At 41.4% G+C, this 17,586-nt stretch overlaps 1 protein-coding gene across 1 annotated transcript in view; it reads right to left on the reverse strand.

The window, feature by feature from the left end:
• Positions 1-17,586, reverse strand: part of LOC137375642 (organic cation/carnitine transporter 2-like) — a 100,241-nt gene that overhangs the window by 52,617 nt on the left and 30,038 nt on the right. The window contains exons 2-4 of the mRNA XM_068043025.1: positions 14,852-14,955; positions 13,376-13,530; positions 13,027-13,198 (exon numbers count right to left, since the gene is read on the reverse strand). Of these exons, the coding sequence (XP_067899126.1) occupies positions 13,027-13,198; positions 13,376-13,530; positions 14,852-14,955 (431 nt within the window). The remainder of the gene's footprint in view (positions 1-13,026; positions 13,199-13,375; positions 13,531-14,851; positions 14,956-17,586) is intronic.

Below are 17,586 nucleotides of genomic sequence, written 5' to 3' on the forward strand. Positions count from 1 at the left end.
AGTTCCCAGGTCTCCTAACGATAATAAGATTTACCTATAATGTGCAGATCCAGACAGCATCCTGCCTGCTGCTGCAGAGATTCCCGGTTGCAGCTTGGAAGGAACAAACTGGCATAAAAATTGGCTTTGATAGTGGCTTTGGTAGCTACTGTCTGAGCTGTAGGTTATCATGCAAAAGACGCAAAAGGTTTCCTTAGTCATTCGAAGTTTGTGAGTACATAGTTCCTTACTCAGTCCTGCACAAGCTCTGTGAGAGCTATAGATTTATTGTGGGATGATAATAGCAAGTTGTCCTCATCTTCTTTTGATGCTGCCTCACTATTATTTGTTTTCTCTTCTTTCATCTCCTCCTCTATCAAGATTGCAAACAGGAAAATCTCCATTGGGAAAGAGCCAAAAAGGTGACTATGACTTGAGAGTTCCTCACTTCGGCAGTTAGAAGTAGGCTCAGTAACTCCCCAAAGCAACAGTAAATTCTCAAAATAATTAGGGGAAAAAAAACTGAGATATAGGAAAAGGTTATCCAAGTAGTAAGTGCCTTTGAATAGATCACTTCTGCTAAGTCAATCTGTTCCTAACAAGGTATATATACATACACAAGAGAGTGGTTAGATTAGAATGTGGAACTCGCTACCACAAGGAATAATTGAGACAAATAACATAGATGCATTTAAAGAGAAGCTATAAAAACACATAAAAGAGAAAAGAATTAAAGGTTATAATAGAGTTAGATAGTGTTTTGAAAATGCTTCTAATTTAAAAAAAAAAATTTGAGGATTTGTGTGTTAGAATTATGGTCATTGGTTTATTTGGGAAAACTGAAGAGATTGTTTTTTTTACAAGGGTCACTGAGAGGTCTTGTTTGAAAACAATCTTTACTGAAAATCACATGCCTTAAGCTCAATAAACAACAGAAACCTTGGTGACTTGGGAGAGATGTTTACAGAGAAGTGACATGTCACGATTTATAGTGGGCAGGAGGTTCTAACTTGCTGTTTGGGATTTCACTTCTGAGATATTGTTTTGGTTCAGTTTTGGTGTGAACTGTTGTTGAAAGCAGTTGGAGATCAATCTGCCAAGAGAGAAACACCCAGCTTGCCTCCTTCCTCTGGTCTCTGTGAAATGCTGTGTATCAATCATGTGGGAGCTAAAACCCCTGATGGTGCATTTCTCCTGAGGAGCTCCTGGAAAGTTTGCCAGGTTAATTTTCAATGCCGCCTGAAAAGAACAGCTTCAGAAAAGATCCCAGTGACCCATCGATGTGTACTCAGATGCCAAGCTCTATGCCAATTTTGGACACAACATGTCTCATCTGATTTCTTCAAGAATTAGCAAGTATTTAGCCAAAGTATTCTTTTTCTGTCTTTTTTTGTAAGCGAGTTCTGCAGAGAAAATGTCTTTTTTTTCATCTTTAACCAGTGTGTGTGTGTGTGTGTGTGTGTGTGTGTGTGTGTGTGTGTGTGTGTGTGTGTTTGTGTGTGTGTGTGTGAGTGGGGGGTGTGGTATTTAAAAAGGAAACTTTCATATATCAATCTGTGTGTTAATGCTTTGCTGCATTACTGAATAAATCTTATTTTATAATAAACCGATAATTTTGTTGTTTATTAAAGAAACCTGTTTAGTGTATTTTATTCAGTGATAAAGACCAGAGTATATGATTGACTGTATCGGTAACTGGGTAAACATTTAAATATATGTTGTGACCTGTGGAAAGGTGGAACTGGAGAAGACAGTTCATTCTTCCTGCCTCGGTCGTAACAATAGAAAGGGGTGGGAGGAGGCTTGTGTGGAGCATAAACAATGACATGGACTAGTTGGGCCAAATGGCCTGTTTCTTTACCATACATTGTGTAATTGTAGGAAAATCTTTCATATTCCCATAAGTTACACCAATGGCAATTATATGTAATAGGACAGTGGAAAAAATGGGAATTCTGATGCCTTACACCGTCATATTTGCATGAGTTTGCAGGTGAAGGGATAGGTGGAGGACATGGTTCTTCCCTTTCAGACCTGAAATTTCACTGAAATGGAAACAGAGTGTGACCCCAGTAGAGATAGATCTCACCCTCTCAGCTACCAAGGTCTCAAAATTGAGATGTGCTTGCATTACAGCCCAGTCTTGCCAAAATCAGTGTAGAAATTTCAGCTCCAGTGACCATTGAGAGTGAAGCACATTGAAGCTGGTGACTTACTTGAGGCAGCTGTCTGCCTATTACTTGACTTAATGCAGAGTTTCACACTGATGCTTGTTAAGTAAATATATACATGAAGGAAATGTACCTGTATCATGTATAAGATGTTTTCTACTAAAAGTAGTGTATGCTGTTACAACAATGTCACAATTTCCATTAGACAACACAAAGAGAAACAGAAATGAAGAAGGGTAGGGAAAGGTAAAGGAGGAGAGAAACAGAAGTCACACATTCAGCCAGCTTTTCAACTTCAAGCTGCAATGTAAAGCCTGTCACTTGCTATTGTCAGTGTCGGGCTAACTCTTTTCCCTTTTCTATTTCCTTTCATTCCTTCTCAGAATCTCTAGGCCACAACTTCCAATCCAAGCAATATCCATTAACCCTAAATCTCTTTCCTATCCATCAACCTATTTCCCATCCATGCTACAATTTCTCTTTTACCATATATCTGGATTTTTGTGACAAGCTTCCTCTTACCAAATCAAATGGCTGAAATTCCCCACTTCTACTGTATTCTCTTTGTCTATCCAATTGGCCACTTCTTCAAAACAATATGGCCAGAAATCTCTCGAGGCTGCTCCCACTTCACTGCTGTTGTTCAACATAAACTCTTTTTCCACAGCACTTCTGGTGAATTAATGTTGTGGATTAAGAGCAGTTCTGAGGAATTTCATGGTCTTTCTTAAATTTGTCAAACATGACTTGGTTTCAACAAATGTATCATTGCTGTCCTTGAATGTCTCATTAAGTTGTAAATGTTCAGTAATTTGATCTTGAATCATGCATTGATTCCCACCAGCCCTGTATACTCTAAAACAAGCTATTGATCAAAAAACAAGGAATTTGACATTAATAAAGGAGTTATAGTACAGTTAGCTTAACATCAATAAAATGAAAAACATTTAAGAGCATTTTATAAAGCACTATCCGAGTTCATCTAAAGACCAAAGAGACATTCAGAGGCAATCTGAATGGTTTTAAAAGCAATGGATCGCACCCAATGCTGTAATTTTGTCTGATAATATTTAGGGAAAATTGACTATTGGTCAGGGTAAAAATGTCAAATGCAATGAAATCTACGTTGAAGCCATTGACAGTCACAACATGAAGCTGTTTATGATTTCAATGTGGGTTTCATTGTTTTAGATATCTTACCAAATTTACTTATCCAATCATAGCACAATCATCTCCGACAATGGTTTCCCTCCCCCATCATTTTTAGTTTATCTCTCTGTTCCCTCCTACTTTTCTGTTTTTCTTTATCCTCCTGCAACTTTCCTCTCTGTCTTCTCCTTTAGTTCTGTTTCACCTTCTCTTCCCTTTCAATTCATTCTCACACTACTTTTTAATTCCATTTTTCTCTATGTTCCATTTCGCTCTACTGACTCAAACTCACTTTGTCCTTAATTTCTCTTTCTCCCCTTCTCACTAAAGCCTGGCTGCCCAACCCGAACCCGTCTAGACCCAACTACAAGTGTAGGGTTCGGATCTATATTCCGAGTCCAGCATTCGGGCTCGGGTCAGGTCGGGCTGGACAGTGCTGATTCCAGGAACTCACGGGATCAGGCTCACTCATGATACCCCACAACTCCATCTGCAGGAATAGCCTGCTGCCGGAACATATGTACTGCATCACAAGTATTACCATTTGGACAAGGTAGAACACAATAACATGCTTGATATTTGGGTCGGGTCGGGTGCGAAAAAAAATTAAAGGACTTGGGCCCGGGTCAGGTTCGGGTTGGCTGTGGTCGGGTCGGACCCGGGTCGGGTTTCAATTTTATACCCGAGCAGGCCTTTACTTTTCACTCACTTCTGTTTCTCTCCTCCTTCACCTCTCTCGACCCTCCTTCATTTCTGTTTCTCTATCTTAGTGTTGTCTCATGGAAATTGTGACATTATTTTAACAACATGTACTACTTTTAGCGGAAAACATCTTATACACAATACAGGCAAATTTCCTTCATGTATATATTTACTTAACAAGCATCGGTGTGAAACTCCACAGTCTTCCTCACCAAAATTTGGAATTCTGGATAGATATGGGAGAATGTTTCCACATTGGAGAATCCAAAACTAGAGGCCATAAATACAAGATAGTTACTAATAAATCCAAGAGGGAAATGAGAAGAAATTGCTTTACTCAGAAAGAGGTGTTAGAATGTTGACCTCATTAACACAGGAAGTGACTGAGGCAAACAGTTTAAATTCTTTCAAAAAGAAACTCGATGAGTATGTGAAAGGAAAGGGAATAGAAAAATATGCTGAAAGGCTGAGATGTGGTTGATGAAATGGTAGGAGACTCGTGTAGAGTATCAACACCAGCACAGAGTAGTTGAGCCAAATGGCCTACTGCTGTGCTGCACATGCTATGTAATTCTAGACACAGCCCATCTTGGTGCAGATTCTATGTTTTTGTACAGCATTTGCATTGTCCAGTATTTTCACTTCATCAGACTGATTTCTGAGAATGTTGACTTACACAAGATTCACCAGATCTACCCTTGATCTCCATCTAGAACACGGCTAGTTGCTGTTTGCCCTTTGCCCTGATGTGCCCTGTTGCTGCTGCTCATTATTGGTTGAGACTGCTATCTCTGTTGGCTTTGAGTGGTTATTCTGATTGGTTGAGCTGACCATTTTGACAACTCCCCTCTCTATACAATGTTGCTGGTGTTGCCGTAGTCTGGAAGTCCAGTGTTTTCATCCATAACACACACCATTTTAGCAGATACTCTTCAGTAACCAAAAAAGTGAAAGATACACAATGATGAAAAAACACATGCACTCTCTACTTTTTGTCTTACCATTTTACAACAAACACACAAAATGGTTAAAATACAAATGCATACTCTATGCAAATATCAGTCATGAGACCTCAAGCTCAAGACACATTCCTTATATACCAATCAAAAATCCAATTAGTTAATGAATTAGATAACACTGCTATATCTCCTTCACTGCTTCTCTCTTTCCTCTTTCACTGTTTCACCTCCTTCCCATCGTTTCTTTTCCCCTCTCTCCTGAGTCCTCTATTACATCTTTTAACTTTCCCTTTCTGTTCAGAGCTCCACTTTCTGAATCTCTGTTGTTAACCTTCCCTTCTGTTTGTTCCAGCAGCCTGTTTGTCCCCTGTTTCCTCTACTGTTTATGCTGCTGCATGGGGAAATTGGTGAAGGGGAACGAGTCCACTGAAGAAGCACTAATTGTGCAACCTTCAGAAAAGGCAGAAATCAGGGGCTAGATTGTATGCAGCTGGCGGAGATCCTAATGCCGGGCCCAAAAGGCCAGAGGAACCGCACCTTAGCCCTTTGGGGGATCCTTACAGCACTCAGGCAATTAACTGCCTAGCACCAGAGTCCACGTGGCCACTGCTGGAATTGCAGCAATCAATTGAATAAGAGCAAACATGGAACCTGGACTGAAGATTAGTGAGGGACGGGTTGTCCAGATCCACTCAGGCAAGCCCTGGCGAGGGGGCTGGAGGGCTGGGTTACTGAGGGAAGGGGTGATACCACTGGTCAGCTTTTGCTGCTGGGGGCCCTCTGTGGGCCACAGATTGTCCACGGAGGAAGGCCTCCTCCTCACAAGCCATTAATTGGCCATTTAAGAGCCTCAATTGGTCTTTGGGTTGGAAGGCTGAAGGCATTGGGAAGGCAACAGCCATTCCACCCTCTGCCTTCCCATGTAATTTTATGGGCCACCCCGCCTCCGTTCCTGTCCCTAGGGGCCCATAAAATTCAGGCACAGGAGTGGAAACCATAAAAGAGTTAAATTACTGGAAAGGTTTTATGCTGCTGCATAAAGAATCCACTTATATTTCATATGTAATCAATATCAAAACTCTCAAAGAAAGTTCCAGAAACAATTCAAAGTCAACAGGGAAATTACAGTGAAAGTAACAACCACTTGTTTGGTTTATCGAGGGGAGGCAATTGGTATGATTGATATGAATTCTGGTCCATCAAAAGGAATCACTGAAGTTGCATCACATTTGATTATACTTAAAAAAAAATTAAAATTACAGGATCTGAAACTTATAGGATGTCTATGACAAAGGTCCAGACTTGACAATGCTTCACAAATCTACCAAACTAATTTAGAAATTAATGACTAATTGATGAGAGCTATACAATAGATATAGATTTTCAGTAAGTATTTATCAGATTCTGAGCTTTCAAAGAAAATGTATGAGAGCAGGAAAGTAAGGGCAAATTAATTAGCTGGGTTGAAAGATGACTGAAAAATCAGAAGTAGAAAGGTGATAATATAGTTGGAGGGCACTAATAATGGAATCCTGCAGGGCCTATTCCTAATCTACGTAGAGGAGAATATGCTTTATACCATTGTCAGATGATCAGATAGCTACTGTAACAGAAATTTGAAAGGACCTGGACAAATTAAACAGACGGGCTAAGAAATAGCAAATGGAATTTAATACAAAAAAATACTCTGCTGTAATATTCTTTGTTGCAGGAGATATGAAACAAGTTTCCATTTGGTTTCTTGTCTGTGCTGATGGCATCAAGGTTGAAATAGGAGAATTGCTCCCTGAAGACACTGGGTGGACATGGTCTCCAGCCAGCTGGGATCCTTTCTCCCCTCCTCCTGCTCCCTCTTTGACCAGCTGGTTCTCCACTGTATCGCCTCTGCTCATTTTCCCTATCATGCTGTAAGTCAAGGGGGATACAAGCTCCTGCACCCATCTCTGGGATCACATGGCTTCCGCAGAACCCTTGAAATCAGAACCTAGGCCTTCAGCACATGACATACCACTCCCTGTAGGCTTCAGCAACTTTAAATTGCTCTACAAAACACCAAATACTTCTCCTAACTTAGCAACAACTAGTAGAGTTCTATCAGCAACTGACTTGAAAGTATTTGTGATCTCTTTAAATAGCACATTTGAGAGGTCCTTCCTGCTGCTGAATGCATGTTCAGCTGTGCAAGGTTAAGAGATGGCATTAGCTGGAGCTTTCAGATTGAAAATGGCAGTGCTAGTGTCAAATCAGTGTTACATGTTGACTAACGTTACCATCTGTCTATTCTCCATACTTAGAATGTGCACTCAGAAGTGTGCGTGCACACCGCAGACCCAGTTTTGGACCTATAATGGCACGCATAGTGCCAAAAATGCGGGTACTACACAACCAAATTTTGCGGCCAAATTTTTGTGTCTCCATAATCTTAATTTCCCCATCAGAGCAAACATTATCCGTATCGACCCTATTAAGTCCTCTTAACATTCTAAACACCTCAATGGCATCATCCCTCAATCTTCTATACTCGGTGGAATACAAGTCAAGTTTATATAGCCTGTCTTCATAACTTAACCCCCTTTGATAATATGGACAAGTATCTCAATGGTTGTCAAGATGATGGTTCCCCTGAATGATTTCGCTCTTGAATAATTCCAAGGAAAAGCAGTAGTATCACTCAAATCTCAAAATCGGCAATACACATCTGCATCATGCAGATTATTGCTTGCCCAGGCCAGGGATTTCATAACTTCCCCATGGAAAACAGCCAATAACGTGAGAGAACCATGTTTTTTACAGTCTGATTGGATTCCCTAAAGTGTAGGGTAACGTTGACATTGCGCATAGGCTATACAACAGCAACAACTTGCATTTATATAGTACTTTTAACATAGTAATGAGTCGCTATTTTCATATTGACTTCTTCAGGAACATGCAGCTGGTCTGTGACCATAGGTATATTATCATGCACAATAATGTCCCCTATCCTGGTAGTTATCATGACTCCATTACTTTATGGCAATTGATGTTGCCACCATTATTGCTAGAAGACCAACGCTATCCATTGAACTATGACCCCTTTGAGGCACTCACGGACAAAACCTAATAGAGATACAAAGAGATATGATGATAAATAAATGGTTCAAATATGTTGGGGATGAAATTCAACATTGGCGGTGACACAAAACAGATGGTAGTTGATCCGTCATCACCTGCTATACATCCTGCTAATATTCCTTTCAAGTCCATGATTTTAAGGGACCTTGCGAGGGGCTGAACTGGAGGATTGTCAAGTTGCATAACAGAGCCAGAAACTTCAATGCAGAAAGGCAGCACCACACTTCTCAAATACATCCCTGAACATCAGACTGTGGTCTGTAAGGGCCCGCAGGGAGATTACATTTTCCATGAATGGGAGGAAGAAGCCTACCACAGAGAATAAGCAGGCATAGCTAGAGATGGCTGACAATCAGCAACAGGATACAGTGCCGCAAAAGGTTTAATGATTTGATCAGGGCAGGAAACGTGTGCTGCATGCTACATTCAAGTACAAACACCCTCACTCTGCTTTCCCCAGTCTTTTCCTGCACAGTTGGTAAGGTAACCTTACACATGCACTCTCTCTCAAAACACCTCCTTACGTCCCCATCTGAACTGCCAGCACTGACATTCAACCTTAGCTAACTGCAATGTCACACCTAACCCTCACAGTGACCCTCTACAAATGTTGTCTTTCCATCCTCTCAAAACATTCCACTGCTTACACTCACAGGTCTCTCCTTTCTCGTCTTGTGGGAGAAGAAAGCACAGAACACCATGGGGAAGCAATGAATCGAGGTGGCCCTCCACGCATCGGAGGAAGAGGTGATGAACATAAGTTAGGTCATAGCATGGATGGCCATTGGTGATGGACAGATTGGGGTCTCCCAGCTACCTGGTGACAGGATTAACTATAACACTGCCACATAGATTACAACACTCATTCATGTTGACTTGATGTCAGCAGCCACTGAAATATGATGATCTGCACAGTGATGGCTTAGAATCCTTTCACCTTGTCAGTTCTCATTCATGTCTTTCATTTCCCACAGAACCTACAAGTATCCCTCAGGAGGTGGGGCTGGAGGAGGACAAAGGCTCCTCAGAGGAGGTCACTTACTCCAAGGATGTATCATCATGTGCAATCTCCATTAGCTCACACCTCGGTACAGCTGCCTAACAGGTAGTTGAGGTGTCATATGGTGAAGCACACATCACAAGTGAACAGGAGCAGGTGCTAGAGACAGGAACAACAATAGAGAGTCCCCATCGGAGGGTGCAAACTCCTCCAAGCTGTGCTCAGCTGGATGCATATTCTAACTCTTGGGAGCTGTTCACGAGGAGAGCTACTTTGCAGTAGCAGCAGAAAATGTGTGAGAATCTGTCAGCATTTCCAGAGGCAAAAGAACGATTAGAGAGACATTGGAGGTGTCCATCTCCAGCAGGAGTGTCATGATGTCTCAGGCATTTGCACTGATATTGTGATGAAAGTGCTTCCTTTTTTTCTATTTTTGAGGACTTGTGTTTTAGAATTGTGGAAATGGATTCATTTGGAGGATTGAAGAGATTCCAATAGATGTTGGACTTTGTTTGTTTTTAGAAAAGGTAACTGGAAGGACTTGAGCTTTCTGTTTAAAAACAACCCTTACTGGATGTCACATGTCTTAAGCTAAATAAACAACAGGAGCCTTGGTGACTAGGAGGAGTTGTTTACAGAGAAGTGACATGTCAAGATTTATGCTGGCCAAGAGTTAGTTTTGTTTTGGATTGTTTTGAGTCAGTTGGGGGTCAGCCTACTAAGAGAAAAACCATGAGCTCATCCTTTTCCCCACCTCTCTGAGAAACCCTGAGAATCCAGTATGTGAAAGCTGAAACCCCTGATGCTGCATTTCACCTGGAAAGCCTGCCAAACTAATCCTTGAAGCTGCCGGAAGACAACTGCTCCATAAAGATCCCAGTGACAGCCATCTACGTGCATGTGGGATGCTAGAAAAAAGGATAACTGATATAATTCCATATCTTATCCTTTTCCTTCAAGAATAACAAGTATTTGGCCAAAGTATTTGTTATTGTCTTTTTTGTAAAGAGATCTCTGCAGAGAAAACCTCTATTTTTTCTTTAACTGGTGTGTGTGTGTATGTGTGTTAGGCTAATTTCAGAAGGGAGCTTTCATATTTCAATCTGTACGTCACTGCTTTGCATCTTTACTGAATACGTCTTGTTTTATAATTAATTAATCATTTTGTTGTTTATTTCAGAAACCTGGTTGGTGAATTTTGTTCTGAAATAATAGAGAATATAATTAACCATATCGATAACTGGGTAACATTTAAATATATGTTGTGACCCATGGAGAAGTGGGACTAAAGAAAAAAGTGCACTCCTCCTGCTTTGGCCATGACAATATGTACATCCATGGAAAGAATAGCCACCCGCATTGAGAATCAGATGTGCAGGGAACCAAACGCATGCTGGCCCTTGCCAATTGCTTGTACACTCCAACTTAAGCAGGATTGAGGAAAAGCTCACCTCGATGAAGTGCAGCAAGATGCTCTCCAGCTCTTGGGAAGGGCATATGGAAGTGGGGTTCCTGCTCAAAATGCTTCCACTCCTAACTCCTTGCACCCATCCCGCCGCAACTCCTCCATATCCCCAGTCAGAGTCCTGTACGTTGCCTCCTTTCCCAATGTTTCAGTCTGCTCTGGCACAAGTGCAGGTGGGGCAGTCTTTGGTAGGGCCCTCAGGGGCTCCAAAATCCAGAGCTGTTTAATAAGGGCATCTATGCAGTCAGCTGAAACTCTGCTGAAGCGATAGGGGTTGCGCTGTGTAGGAGCATAAGGGTATCCACTTGGGTGCTTAACACCGTTAAATTATCACATTTCTGTTTAATGTTTCTCAGCCATAAACTTTATTTCAAAGCACCATTGTGCTATCCTCCCATTTTTGCCTGCTGCCTGCCAAATGGCTTTCTGCCTTGTGAAAAATGGTAGGACAAGAGTTAAAGACATGCAATGGGTGTCTGTGAGAGAGATGAATTGTTTGTGTGGCTGCTTTGTGCTTGGGGCTCGGTGGGGGCCAGAGTGGCTTCAGAATTGGTGAATTAGATGTCTGTACAGCTTCAGATTAACTGAAGCATTCCTGAAACAATCCAACTCAGGCACCCCTGAAAGCTAAGTGTGCAGTTGTGGGTGCCCTCGCCACATCAGGCTCCTCCTCCTGTTTCTCCTCTTCTTCCTTCTCCTCCGAAGATGCAGAATGCTCATCACCCTCCTCCTCCTAGAGTTCCAGTCCTCATTGCAGTGAAATGCTGTGCAAGGCACAGCAGACCACTACAATTTGGGAATACTTTTGGTTGATCTGAGGGCACCTTGATTGTCACATGTGTGCAACGTATTTCTTTTTGGACTATTGGGAATCCAGCTCGAGCCACATATCTGAGGGCCTTCTCATTCTGAATGGCCTTATCAGTAGCAAACTGCATGGCATCCATTACCTGAGAGATGCACTTATAGATATCAGATTGTGAGATTCTTCAAATGGCACCAGCAGATCCCTGGACGAAGCCAGAGGCGAATAATTTAAGGGCTGTGATGATCTTGGTCATCCGTAGCAATACGTGCCCACCCAGTCCTCATAGAAGGAAATCTTCTTCTTGGAAATCACAAATGTCAGCAGCCACCTGACGGGAATGTCTGACCCTCCTGAGACACCAGTGCTCGGTCATGTCCAGGAAGCTTATCCACTTCCTGTGTAACCTGTGTTGGGGGTATCGCCTCCTGTAAGCTGGTGCTCTGTGGTCATCCCCTCTGACCTGTGGAGTGGCAGGTGGTTAAGGAGAAGGCTGCTGCTCTTCCTATTGGTGCTGATCCTGCTGCTGTTGTTACTGCATCTGCTCCTCTTGCTTCTCATCAGAGGTCTAAGGTAGAGATGTGTAAGTGGCTCCCATGCTGTTGAGAAGGCTCACAGCGAGGAAGTGCAGATCAAAGGCAAAAAAACTCCAAATTAGTAGAAATGTTGGAAATCACTTGGAAAACAGTGTGTGCACACTCTCAGAACAAGTTCTGTGAACAAAAGCCTATCACTTGGACAAGGCAGTAGATGTCATATTTCATCATTTAAAGCCTTTTTTTGCCTGTCGGTTGTTCAGCCCTATTGTTCTCTCGTCTTGTTTTACCTGGTGAGTTGCTGGAAGCCCAGTAAACTCTTGTGCTCAGAGTTAAAGAAGGAATCCAGGGTTTAAAAGTGCACTTAATTGTCAGTTACCATATATAAATCTCAGAACCACCTGTCTCAAAGGGTTTTCCGTGTACTCCCAAATGCTCAGGTTCTGTGCAGAAATTGGCGGGATTTCTGTTGGCTTCCTGACATGCTGGCAGTTTCTGGTCTTTGCAGCTACTGCCCACACAGAAACCTGCCCACCACCATGGCAGGCTAAAACTTCCCCCACCTCCCGCCCCCATCCCACACACACCCCCACCATTGTGAAATTCCACTGGACAACAAAGACCTAGATAAGCTGGGTCATGTCAAGTTTGTTGCATGGCCTCATGCAGCCTTGCCTACACCACAAGGGGCTTAACCCAAGGCAATGGACCTAACATTAGTTTCAGGTAGGTGCTTTGGATGACTCCAGAATGAACTAACTAGTTTGGCATGTGGTGCTCTCCCATTCGTACTGAACCCTACAGCACAGTTATTCACCCGGAAAATGTGGACTGCATGATCTATGAGTTGGAAAAGATAGTGCTATATAAATGGTACATCTAGAACCCACTACAAGCTGATGAATTCAAAGGACCATGCTGTAACAACACTGATCACCTAGCGTCTCATCACAGACAAGGTGCTGTAAGGACACAGTCAATGCAGACCCCCACCTTCTCCAGAGAAGAAACAATCATTCTCAGTGTTCAGGTTGGATTCAGTTCCAGTAGGACAATAATACAGTCATTCACTTTATTTCTTTACCCTGGAGGCTATAAAAAGTGTCTTCCCTGTTGATAAAATAGATTAATGTTCTAATTCCTACTTACCACCACAAAGGAATGTACAGCAGGCCAGGGAGAGACAGGGCCAAAAGCAACATCTGCCAGCTTCGTATGAAGTATGCAACCAAAGGCAGGAACATATAGCCGAATGCATAAGAAATGCAAACTCCCAGTGTGGAGTATACAACCCGAACAGATTTCCCAAGAACTTCTGATCCTGTCAGAAAAGAATAACCAGGTCAAGAACTACACGGATTGTGAGTTACTTCCAAATTTTATTCCCTTGACTATTCGGATGGTTCAGTTAAAAAAAAACAGAATTTTGTATCATACTAAGAACACTGTGCCATTGAAGATAGTGGCGAAGAGGGTTAACATTAGTGTAGGTAATTACCTAGAACAAAGGCGGCCACATAGTTTGCAATCTGTCCAACACCCACAAAGAAATTAAGAAGACAAAATATTTCCCATTTTGGTGAGAACACTTGACTCATGGTGAATCCAGTCTGTACAGCCATGGTTCCAAACAAAACAGCCTTCCTTCCAAATCTGCAAAGCAGAAAAAAACAAAACTTCATGAAAATGCATATGCAAACACACACTCTCATGCATGTAGTTGCTAAATAAGGCATGCACTTGGGTATACACACATACACTAACACGAACACACACAGCCACTTATGCATACACATGCATATACAAGGATATATGAACAAATGTATGTACACATATTATAATGTGCGCGTTTACAGAATGCATTTGCACATACACTAATCAAGTATACATACTCACTCATTTATGCACCAATTAATATACACATATACATTCATACAAACACTCATTCATCTATTTCCAAACTTCCTGACTATTAGAGTTTGATACAAATGTTTATTGTTATTTCATTCCTAAACAAAGGTTCTTTTGTAATGTGGCAAAGTCAGAGTCACTCACAGCATAGAACAACGCTATTTGGCCCATCAAGTCCATGCCGGCTCTCCGCAGAGTAATCCAGTCAGTCCCACTCCCCCACTCAATTCCTATAACCCTGTAACTTTATTTCCTTCAAGTGCCCATTCAATTTCCTTTTCAAATCATTGGTTGGCTCCGCTTCCACCATCCTCGTGGGCAGCGAGTTCCAGGTCATGACTACTTGTTACGTAAAAAAATTTCTTCCTTCTCATTCCTCCTACACCTCGTACCCAAAACCTTCAATCTGTTTATCATCAGTTAATGGGAGCAATTTTCCCTTGTCTAACTTATCTAAGCCTGTCATAATCTTGTACACCTCTATCAAATCTCCTCTCAATCTCCTTTGCTCCGGGGAGGACACCCCCAGCTTCTCCAACCAGTAAAGCATGAAGGATAGAGATCAAAAGGTGATATCACACTTCATGACAATGACATATAACTGTCATTATAAAAGCAAAATACTGTGGATGCTGGGAAATCTGAAATAAAAACAGGAAGTGCTGGTAATATTCAGCAGATTTAACAGCATCAGGGAGAGAGGAACAGAATTAACATTTCAGGTCTGTAACTGTGTGATATTTTATGTGTTTTTTAAAATAGAGAGGAATTTCATATAATTGTGTTGTTACTAACAAAGTGATTTCATGCTACAGAATATTGCATGTACAATCTGCAGAACTGTTCATGATTTCCAAATATTGATATTAACCACTCCCTTTAATACATTTGGTGTAGAATATATTAATCTGTCTCTTAGGTCATTTTGTATACTATGTATATGTTCAGCAGTACAGGAGTAGAAAATCAACCTGCAGTTGACAAGCAGTTGGTCAATCACTCACAATTAAACAAAAAGCCTAGCTGACAGAATTAAGGAGAGCCTCGGGTGCAGATAACTCACCTGTCTGACAATTGGCCAGTGATGAAGGTGCCAACCACCACGCCAAGGAAGAATACTGACATAGAAAATGGTCCTTTCCAGTCATTGTCACATACCAAGTCCCACTGAAATGCAATTACAAAAAGTTACAAAAACATAAGCAGAAAAGCTTCCATATATCGGGCCCTCGGTAAAATTACAGGTAAATCATTTTGGCGTATATTACCTAACAACATATGCTATGTGGAAATAAAGAACATATTTTAATATATATATATATATATATATATATATATATGTGTGTGTATATATATATATATGTTTATATTGTATTCTATGTGGCCAGTACATCTCAGAGACACATCACAGCTTAGAATTTACTTTTGAAATAGTCACTATTGTCATATGCCAATTTACAGACATCAAGGCATCATAAATGGCAAATAAATGAGTGATAATCTATTTTTGTGGTGTTAAATGAGAAAAGAAATGTGGTCTGGATAACAGGAGAACTTCATGTTTCCTTGGGATAGTGCTATGGCATTCATGCATCTAACCAGGGAGGGAGGGTCTTGGTTTAACGTTTCATCTAAAAGACAGCACTTTGCCACAATATAGCACTCCCCTAGGATTGTAAGCTTAAATTATGTGCACAGTACATGTTCTATAGTGGGGCTTGGCTTCCTAACTTTCTGAGTCAGTGTCAAGAGTGCTACCAATTGAGCCATTCTGCATATAATATGAAAATAGATGAAAAAAAAACATTTGACTGATTTAACCTACTAATTCCAGCAAACAATGCACAATTTACATTCTTATGGTCAAAGTGAGGATGTTCACCGATGATTGCACAGTGTTCAGCTTCATTTGCAACTCCTCAGAAAATGATGCAGTCCATGCCTGTATGCAGCAACATCTGGACAATGTACAGGTATGAGCTGATTACTGGCAAGCAACAATTGTGTCGCACAGTGCTAGGCAATGACCATATCCAACAAGAGAGAGTCTAACCACCTCCCCTTGACATTAAGCAGCATTACATTGTTGAATCCCCACCATCAATTTCCTGTGGGTTACCATTGACCAGAAACTTAACTGGGCTAGTCACATAAATACTGTGACTATAAGAGCAGGTCAGAGGCTGGGAATTCTTCAATAAGTAACTCACGTCCTGAATCCCCAAAGCCTGTCTGCCACCTACAAGGCATAAGTCAAGAGTGTGATGGGATGCTCTCTACCTTGATGATTGGATCACCAACAACACTCAAGAAGCTTGACACAATCCAGGAGAAAGCAGTCCGCATCATCGGCAACCCACACATCACTTTAAGCATTCACTCCTTCCACCAGCAACACACCAAGGCTGCAGTGTGTGCCATGTAAAAAATGCACTGCAGCAACTTCCCAAGGTTTCTTCAACAGCATGTCCCAAACTCACAACCTCTACCACCTAGAAGGACAAGGATAGCAGGCACATGGGAACACCAACACCTCCAAGATCCCCTCCAACTTACACACTATTCTGTCGTGAAAATATGTTGTTATTCCTATATCGTCATAGTGTCAAAATCCTGGAATTACCTTCCCAACCGCACTGTGTAGTACCTTCAACACAAGGAGTGCAGCAGTTCAAAAAGGCAACCTTCTCAAGGGTAATTAAGGATGAGCAATAGATGCTGGCCTTGCCAGTGATGTCCACATCCCATGAATGAATTTTTAAAAATTCAACCATTTAAAAATTATTTTCCCTCATTATTTTCTTCCCTCCTCTTCTAAAACCACTGACTTTTGCTGAAGTATGGGTCCCTAGTCTTGGCCTCACTGTTGTCCAGGGAGTTTTGACAGGCAATTCAGCTATAAGGACATCAGAGTTCAGCCTGATTCCATCTTTCTAACAGGATTAATTGATACAGGATCAGGAATGTCTCTCCAACCTGAGTGGGGGTGGGCACTGAGCCTAGCACTTTCTTTTTAAGCACCATTCCCAACAGTTTTGGAAGAAGAAAATGAGGTGAGAATGCCGTTTGGCCTCTTTCACCTTCTTTACATTGTAAGCTTCTGCTATTATCTGCTGCAGGCAGAAGCACTATGCTTTGTCCCCACTGGCAAATGCCTGGGAGTCCTAGACAACTCTAAAAAGATGAAGAGCCATATTCAGGGTCTCCAGTCCTTTATCCTCTGCTTTATACCAGGCAACATGGCCATGGAAAATCAGCCCCAGTTAAGGATTATTGTATTTAATTTCTTTTGATAGGAAATTATTTCAGATGTCTGTGTATCTGTAGGAAAAAAAAATCTACTTTACTCATGCTTGAAACTTGAAGTTTGCCTCTCAGCATTTTAAAGACTTGGATCAGTTCCCAGCTTGTTATTCTTTTCACCACTGAAAACACATTCAGTGTGTGAACAACCAGTTCATAACTTGGAGTTTTCATACACTATAGATATTGATAACAATTTAGGGTAGACAGAGGTAGAGAAACATTAAAATTGAATACAAGACAATCATTCAGATAAAAGTATTTCACTTGCTAAGTATTGAGACTTAGTTGCTTTCTTATAGAGCAGCTGAAAAGAAGGCAAGTAACTGCCAGATGAACAGGAAAGCAAGGGGCAAGCATACTAGAATGGGGAATTGGAAAATAATTACGCATTAGCACGCAAGACCATAAACCATGGCTACAAACTCCACAAGCAACACAGAACTGCTTCTATTCTGAGGTTTATGAAAAGGAATTTTAACAGCAGAATCACTA

Source organism: Heterodontus francisci, chromosome 12, assembly GCF_036365525.1.
Source record: "Heterodontus francisci isolate sHetFra1 chromosome 12, sHetFra1.hap1, whole genome shotgun sequence".
Lineage (NCBI taxonomy): Eukaryota > Metazoa > Chordata > Chondrichthyes > Heterodontiformes > Heterodontidae > Heterodontus > Heterodontus francisci.